The sequence below is a fragment of the Thermobia domestica genome, chromosome 3 (assembly GCF_964235325.1).
Source record: "Thermobia domestica chromosome 3, izTheDome1.hap1.1, whole genome shotgun sequence".
NCBI lineage: Eukaryota > Metazoa > Arthropoda > Insecta > Zygentoma > Lepismatidae > Thermobia > Thermobia domestica.
The window spans coordinates 272,174,183-272,183,652 of record NC_137456.1 but is presented as its reverse complement, the minus strand read 5'-3'; the positions used below and the strand labels follow the sequence as shown (position 1 = coordinate 272,183,652).

Sequence of the window (9,470 nt, the reverse complement as noted above, 5' to 3'; positions counted from 1 at the left end):
ATATATTTTTATGTTATTCTCTTTCTTTCTTTAAGGAAGAAGACGCACTACGAATGCCGGCTAAATTTTATATTACGCGATGCACTAGTATTAAACACACGCCATTTAAGTATCACACTTAACCACACTATAAATTGATGGATTTTGGGGGGGGGGGAATCATGTAATTATTCTTACGAAGAAGATTTCTTCATGCTTCTTGTTCCTCGTTGATCAGTCATTATTTAGCTTCCATGGAAATAATTACTTTTCAATTCCAAGCGGAATTCACCCTTTTCCTTGTACAAGTTCTTTGCTCATGCCTCGTTACTTACGTGATTTCACATATTAAACGTTGTCTTGGTATACGAACATATTTTTTTGTGTTAAATTTATATTTATATACCTGCGCAGATTTAGCTTACTCTTTTTATTATCAAACTTAATAAATCTTCAATGATTGCGAGGCAAAACTTTGATATTTTTCTCGGGCATCACTGTAGTAGAACCAATCTAGACCACCATAACCACTTAGAGTACCTTTCGCGGCTTTTTTGCCTCAGCGTCAATATCTTTACGCTGAGCACACCAGAAAAAATTTTATAAATATTCATAATAAATATTCTTCATCAGAAATACAAATATCAAAGAGCGTTAAATAAGTTTGCAATTAACACAAAACAATTAAAGTGTTAAAAACAGTGAAGGTATATTACGATGGCATTTGAATTCAAGGGACTATATTTTCGATTGTCATAACCACTTTACACCTCCTTTATTCGGTGGACAGGAAGCACGAGTCATCACTCACAGAATTGCCAACTTATACAAAGATAAAACCAAAACACAGTTTGCGTCGACGAACAGTACATGAAGCCTCATTCCAATTCAGCCAAGAGTAACTGGGAAATTTAAAATGGAATGGGAGTGAGGGGGGCCACATGCTCACAAGTGCGAAGCTAATCATATATCAAATCGTCTCTGAACACCCATTTTATTTGTAGTCATAATGCGTTGACTAGTGAGTGTTAATCTGCAGGGAAATAATTATTAAGAGAATGTTAATTTTTGAATTATTATTCTAGTGGTGTTTTTAAATCTAACCTGAAAGTATATAAGATATTATTAATATTTCATATAAAGAACATCGGTCAAAACGATAGCAAGATGATGATGGAACAAATTGGTCTGTGTCCTCATTCCGTATTAAGTTTAGAAAGTTTTGTGGACTGCACTAGAAGGCAAAGTATTCGTTAATAAATTTTTGGTGGTTAGTCCGTGAAAAAAAAAAAAATGCAGAGAGTGGATAATTTCTAAACATAAATTTTGAAACACTGATGTTATATAGGAAAATCAATATGTGGTATTGAAAATAGCAAATTAAAACGTTTTGCATGGTATTCTTCCGAACGCTATATAGAAAAAAATCCCGGAAAATTGTCGTTATTCCTAGATGTGAACATATTCTGAGGAGAAAGGATATTAAAGTGGATAAAATCGGAAAACAAATGAGTAATAAATTTCGTTAGTCATTGAATTTTGTTGCCGTCTCGGGCACGTACTCCAATAAGTGGAACTTTTTTAGTACAAACTTTTTATTATTTTAACAGTTCGTTGTTTCATGTACTACAGAACTGCAGATAAAGAATACAATTTATTCTACAATATTTATGTCAAATAACAATCATGATTGCCAGTGCAGTAAGATCTGTTGTGCCAGGTATAATATATCATTAGTTATTTCTAACCGGTTGGATACTCCATCAAACCTCAACCTGTTTATAGTATGGTAACTTAGTACTTTCTGAACTTACATAATCAATTGTGTAAGTTTATAATGGAATTATGTTATTTGGAAAGAGGAATATATAAGTAATCAAAACATGTGAGGATCGTACTACTAACGTTCCTGATCCGTTACAAAACGTCGTGCTATCTCTTTTTGTGGGATCTTACTTATATTCATGAATACAGACTTCTTTTATCAGGAATGACTAACGACAAAGCTTTCCCACAGAAGAGACAGCTAATAACGTGAGGAAGGTATGAATTTCTACTGTCCTCGCCTACGCGCATACCCAGTATCGCTGACGCACCAGCTCTTCGGACGCGCAGGCGGATCAGTTAAGTATATTAGGTTAGTTTAGGGCACTGATCAAGTTAGGCATATTAGCTACGTTTTGCGAAATTTAATAGAAATAAAGGATATAGTATACGTAAAACCGCGTCAGTTCCCGAAGGAGCTGGACGCTCATACTTTTAGGTATTATTCATTGAGTATCTACGAATTTACAAAGGGGGTAACAAAGCGACTTTGATTTACTTATCGACTGATACGAAAATAAAAAAGAACGTACCTGTACTTTATATCTGCATGCGTAGTGCCCTTGTACTTTATCTATGACTATGTGTTTGTGTATGTGTGTGGGAGGGGGTATTTAACGCATATCGCATGTCTTGTGCACATGGATACTTCTTACTATTGCACTACGTAGAAAATTTATGGTATTTCATGTAGAAGTGGTAATAGAACACAGAAGAAACGCAGATCACGGCGTTCTCATGTATACTATTACCTCCGTTCCAAACAAGAGTCGTTTCTCTGGATCAATTCTTCGTGCGACATTTATTCCGAAGTTGGGCGTCCGCTGTTATCTCCTTTGCACACTTTCTGCAATTTGTTATTAGGTTCGTTAATCCGTGCTCTTCACAAACTTTTAAAAGACTTTCCTCGTTATCAACGTATTGCTTCACAAATATTAAAACCGTTAGTTCATTGCCCTTGTACATTTGCCATGTTGATAACATAAATGCTCGTTTCTTTCCCACAATGCAACTGTTCGGTTACCATGCGCCAAGTAGTTCCCTCCGTTCGCCGTATAGTCCCATGTTTATAACCGCTTATATATTACACATAAACAGATTTTTCGACTCTTATATATTATGAAGCAAACAAACGATCAAATTATCCATATCTTTCCTGTAAATTTTAAAAATTTTGCTGGAAACGGACGCCCAACTTTGGAACTTAACCCCTTCGTGCAATTTCACTATACAGATCCACTCCAAAATTCATAAAAAAGAAAAAAAAAATCTTCCTAGTTTCACTTTCTGTACCTTCAGCAATCATTTTCGAGGTGTGCTCTTGCATTCTCTGGTGCAGGTTTACTTTAACAGGTCTTCTGCAAAACACCAAGCAATCTGGACTAGATAATCACTAATATGCAATAATGCTACACCAACCAATGTGTACTTTTACTATACGGATCCATAGTATAAGTAGTATTAGGAGTGGGACTAGTAGTAATAGAAGGAGGAGGAGAAGGTATAGTAGTTGTGAAAGTAGGAGTAGGCGCAAGTAGTACTAGAAGAGGAGGAGTAAGTATAGTAGTAGTAAAAGGAGGAGGAGGAGGAACGGGATAGAAGCCCCGCAGGGATTGGTTGAGTTGTGTTCTCGACATAAAATGAGAAAGTTGCAGACTTGCCAAAATTTTATGGCAGGTTATGGAAGATTACGTGTATTTCAGATTCGACTTTAATTTCTACATTTACACGTAAATACGCATCTCAGAATTAAGTGCACACGATATTTCCATTACTTATACACTACTTTATTAAAATAGTATTAGAAATTTCTTTTGTAGATCTTATAAATATGTGGATCAGTATAGTAAAATTACACCCAATCCTTTATATCCGGGAAGTTGTATGATTCCTTGTTTCTTGGTCTTCAAGTTTATTTATCTAAGCAAGTATTCGATTTCTCGATACAAGTTATTAGTTCCGTTGAATATTTCCTAGTTCCTGTATGATTTTCCAGTGTGATTCCTTCTTTCAGGCAAACAATTCAAACAACTTTTATGAACTGATAAAACATTACTTTGTTTTGTGTGTGTGTGTATGTGTGTTGAGGAGGGAAGAGTACAAGGAGAGTTTGCTGATCGGAGGCACACACGGAATCTTGCTCGTTGTAAGGGTTAAGTGCTGTATCGCCGAACCAATTTGAGGAAATTTACCGGGTGAATTAGGTAATTTATTTTCGTTCATGAGGAAGAGTGAGTGAAAGTTAGGTGAGAGGATTAGTTGAAGTTAAGAAAGTTGTTGTTGGTTCTTTTTAATATTGTAAGCGGAACTGTATGTAAACGCGGAAGAGACTATTCGGCGGAGAGGTACACTGGTTATGATTTAGTGGCAGGAACGACAGTGTGGAAATTGCGGGTATATGTCAAAGTTGTGACATATAGTATTTGAGTTTTAGAGAATTAAAGAAAAATAACGAGCGTGTGACCTAAGCAGCCTAATCTGCTAGATAGCCACTATGGCGGTATATTTCTTCACAGTGTACTCAAGCTGTATTTTATAAGTGGAGCGTAACTAGGATGAAACATGGCAAGTGTTATTGAAGCTAAGATTGCCAATGCCCACCCGTTTTCATTAACCTCGCTTCCTGCGTACCCAGTGTCGCTAACGCGCCCGCTTCCTTTGGACGCACACCCGCTATCGTTCGGTTCCCTGACACACTTTGGTAGCATTCGTGATTTTTAGTGACTATCTAGCACAGGATGGTTCGTATTTTTTGTACTTACTGTAGTTTTTATGCCGTACATCCGGACGTCGTATTTGTATGCAAGTGGTAATTTTCTTTCCAAATTGTGAGTTTACACGCCTTGTTTTGAAGGTAACTGATTTGTAACTCAACCTAACCTAACGTAATGTAATCTAATCTAACCAAATGTGCATTTATTTTTATTTTATTATTTTTTCCTTTTTCCAATTTTCATATTGTCCGGCGATACAACACAAATGCCCATTGTAGTGATGCTTTGGTTGCTGACTTTCCTTTTCGCCTTATAATAAAATAAGTGTAATCCGTGATGAAAACAGGTGGGTTCATCCTCCATATATTCCAAGTCTCACCGGATGAAATCTTGGAATCATCACTGCATATATTGAAGAGGAGAAACTGAAATAAACTTATTACCTCGGCAGCGAATATGGGTTTTAAACAATCAGTCTGTATAATATAATGGATGAATATGTGATAGTTTCACACCATCACAAAAAAAAAAAAAAAAAAAAAGTAAATAAATAAATTTTAAAAAATCAACTTTATGAGTTGTCTCCCAGCTAGATCCATACACACAATTTCATCAAGGAGAATTCATACACTCATCCTGTAGGGATAGGCATGATTTTTGTACAAATATGATAAGTTAATATAGTAAATGTTTATTCTTCCATAATATCCTACTGAAGGGGGTCGCGTACGGCATTGGTTGAGCTATGGTGCTAATTAATTTTAGTATTACGTTCTAAAATTATTGTAATAAGGCTCTGTTATTTTATTCTGCTCAGTTTCAAAACAGAACAATAAACATATTTGGATATAGTTTGTTAACGTCCTACATTTACGCTCCGAGGCTAAAGAGAATGGTTATGATGGTGATAAAAGATATGATAGGATGAAAAAAGTGGGAAGAAACGGGAGAATCTCGAGAAAACCCATGCACATGGTATTTGTCCACCACAAAATCGAACCATGGGCCTCATGCATCAGATATGTCCGAATACAAACACTACAATGTTATGTAGGCCTATATATATATATAAAGTAAATCATAAGTACTATTTCTAAAGTTATAAATAATTTCTCAACAGAACTTTAATTTCTGGCCGTATGGCTCAATGGTAGGGCGCTCACCTCTGTTGCCGTGAAGTCGTTTTTTCTGTTCCTGTTGTTGCTCAGGGGGCTTTGTGGTGGGCAGACATCATGTGCATCTGTTTTTCTTGGGTTCTCCCATTTTTATTATCCCACATTATCATCCAGTTCCTCATCACCGTATCTCTTACGTTAGCCTTGGCACATAGCTGAGGGATGTTAAAACTAAAAATAATAATAATCTTTGATTTCTGTAGTTTGAGAAATGTGAAAAATGTAGGCAGACAATGAAAAGCAGATGGTCCGTTTGCTTTCAGCAACTCAAAACAAAAGAAATTGTCACTTCCGGTTGGAGTTTAACGTGGTGTTTTTCTTTAGATAAACTAATTATTGGCTGGGAGATAACGTTTCAGTAGTAGAGTGTCACATCTAGTATGAGGATCTCTGGTTTGTGAGTTTGTGGTAGACAACACATGTCCCCGGTATTTGTGGGGTTCTCCCGTTTCCTCCCAGATTTTCATACCACTAAATTCCATCGATTTCTTTCCTAAACATTTACTTCCGTTAGGGTATAAAGACGGAACGTTAAATTGAAGATTTCATTTCTTTTTAGTAATCTGTTAGCAACCTTGGTTTAGGAAACTAGTCGTACAATGGTAAAATTTATAAAGTGTATTAGTTTACCGAATGTTCAAGCCATATCTTTCTATTCTCTCATGTTTTTCATTGGTCTCAGTTTCTTATCTCACTTCAGTAGGAGGGATTGGGATACATCTGTCCATTTCTGTGTTGCTTGGCTGTGATACTCATATAAAATAAAATAAAATGTATATTATCACGCTATAATTCAGGGCTGAGTTAAGCGGTTAATGTGCGTATTTGTTATGCGTATGGTTTTGGGTTCGATCACAGCGAGTGTTCTTGCCTTGGATAAAAGTCCGAGTAGTGATTTGAATCCCGCCTTTTGCAATAGGTCTTACCCTTTGTGCTGAATTGTAACGTTAAATCCCAATCAAACAATCGATTGCGTATTTTATATTAGCATAGGTTACGATGCAGTAACGTATGCTAAGGAAACGCGTGTTTGTTACACCAAAAACCTCATTTTATTGTATTGCAATAAAAAAAAATCAGTAGACCTGGTAATACTGAACACCTATAGAAGAGTAAAAAGTAAACAAACTTCCTGATAAGAGTAGCAGCGATCCTCCCCACTCAGTTCATTGATAGAGTAGTAATGGTGATCAGAATATTGCAGAGAAGTATATAGAAATCACAAAGGAAGGCTGCTTCTTTCTAGACATGCGCAGTAGGTTTATTCTTTTCATCTTTGTCATTCATTGTCTGTCTGTTTTGAAATATTGCATTTGTCCAATTCCACCACTATTATCAATCAATCAAACTAGGTTCACACTTGTCAGGGTTGGCAAAAACCATGGTTTTTATTGAAAAAACAAAAAAAAAAAAGTTTTTTTTTTTTTTTTTTGGTTTAAATAATTTGCTCTATGTATTTATATCACATATGGACAAAAATAAGTTTGTTTCACCTTGGTGTTATGCAACAACCGGGTTATGTTGGAAGGGGTCACATAACGCTTAAAGCGGAATCCAACCGCTTCTCGGCTTACATCCGAATGAAATTGTCCTTCATTTGGATTCTAAACCGGGCTAATTGGCCACAACTGCGATACGTCTGCCGACTCACTCACGAAGGACTCTTGATAAAAATACGTTGTACTGATCTTTACATAATTGTCAAGAGTCATTTCAGAAGGATAAAAAGATAAACAATTGCACAAGTGAAACCATTATACAGAATTACATATGGACAATTTCAAAGTATTGCAGAGTACAGAAGAACTAATTTAGGCCAAGTTAGTTCACTACGACTTTTATTAATCCAAGTTAAAGAAATACAATGACTTATTTGGCGTATCAGTACGAAAAGTGAATAAAGATACGAATTATTTAAGTCCACTTTGACCCATTTATACGTAAATAGATATCAAAGATACTTCTGATTTCAATAAATGCCTCTCGTGCGGTTTGTATGACTGCTCTCCCCCCCCCCCCCAAAGTACGGCATTTCGATGTATTTTATCAATAGTTAACATTATTAGAACGAAACAATATTTAGAATTTTTCTTTGATTGCAACTGCATAATAATAATAATAAACTATTAAAAAATCACATAAGAAAACATTATACAGAAAAAAAAAGTTGCTTTTGTAATATAATACCTTTGAGTAATGAATGGGGAATTTAGGTCTGAATATAGTACGAATAATATACGGGAGTGAAACGTGATAACCCACAAAGTGTGTCCATCAAGATTTTACGAACACACACTTTTACGAACATTTTTCGCTTTTTGGTTTAAACCAGTTGGTTTTAAAAAAAACAGCTGGTTTAAACCAGCCAACCCTGACACTTGTGTTGGTTGATTCTAGCCCCTGATGCCACCAACCGAATTCACTGTCTCAATCCGACAACTTAGCTAAGTGAATCCATGTTTTCCTTTCGCTGAGCGAAACCGTCTTTTGATTCCGCGAATGTTAATGTGGTTCCTTTCTCGGAACGAATTGTTTCAGAACTACGCATCACTAAATGATTCATCAGGTACTGTTTTCCACCGGCTGAGTATTTCTGCACAGTTTAAAAAAGCTATATTTTATGTTTACAGCTGTTGTGTTACTAGTATTAAACTATCACAAGTGCTATAATAACTCGTATTATCACGAAAACATGTGTTTTCAGTACCTTTGCTTGTGAATATACCTACCGTTGCTGCATCCCTGCTTCCCTGCTGCATCAGGGTGTCTATCGGTCACGAAAGTCGAAAAAGTCACGAAATCAGAAAATGGTCATGAAAGTCAAGAAAAAGTTACGAAATTTAGCTTTTGGGTCATATTTTTTAAAAATCTGTCCAAATATAAGTACAGACTGAAACATTTTGTTGTGTAAAACGTCAAAATTCACCACCAAAAATGTCTAGTCTGCTTTTGACACTACCAAATTGCAAAGAAAGCACGCTTCTATCGCGTGCATGAAAATTCGGCCTAATTCGCGACCAAATTTGCTCTTGAGAATGTTACAAAATTGTATGGTTTGGTAAAGAAAAGGTCACGAAAAAGTCACGAAATTTCATTTTTGAATTTTAGTAGACATCCTGTGCATCCTTGCATTAAAATTATTATTTTTTTTTATTGTAATAATCTACAAAATAAGCAAAATTGATGAAAAAACAAAAAAGAAAAAAAAAAAAAAACGTTACTGACAAAGGATGAAAAGGGTTTCGGCCTTGCGTTACGAGATGTGACAAGCGGAAGGAAGAGGGTAAAGATTGATCAATAATAGCGTTACGTAATATGTGAACGGCCCCTAACCCTCTGTTCAAACTGAAGTGGTTGAAATCAACCGTTTCCGGTTTCATCGTTGGTCTCCATAGAACAAAAACGGTAATAAATAGAGAGAAAAAGTTTTCTCGAATCGATTCAGCGCTTTAAGAAAACATACTACCATCAGCCCCAAAATTAACAAAAGTGGCTATTACCAAAACCAAAATCGGTTGAAATTTACTAATACTTCGGTTTCAATACTTACTTCGTAAAGCAAAAACAGTAAGAGATGGCGAGTAATAGCTTTTTGATATAGGATCAGCGTCTGAGGAACAGGCCCTTTGTTTAATCTTATCCCCTTATTACAGCCAATAGTTCTAGATGTACTACTTCAAGTTTGACTATAGAATTCGCATATGGAAGCCTTCCGTAGTTTCAGACTGTGAAACGAAATTTGCTTGTTTTCATTATAGTTAACGATGGGAATCGTTTT

At 35.8% G+C, this 9,470-nt stretch overlaps 1 protein-coding gene across 1 annotated transcript in view; it reads left to right on the top strand.

The window, feature by feature from the left end:
- Nucleotides 1-1,476: 1,476 nt before the first annotated feature.
- Arc42 (Activator-recruited cofactor subunit 42) overlaps nt 1,477-9,470 on the top strand; it is a 62,731-nt gene continuing 54,737 nt past the window's right edge. Inside the window, exon 1 of the mRNA XM_081752364.1 lies at nt 1,477-1,699. Within this exon, the coding sequence (XP_081608490.1) occupies nt 1,666-1,699 (34 nt within the window). The 5' untranslated portion in view covers nt 1,477-1,665. The remainder of the gene's footprint in view (nt 1,700-9,470) is intronic.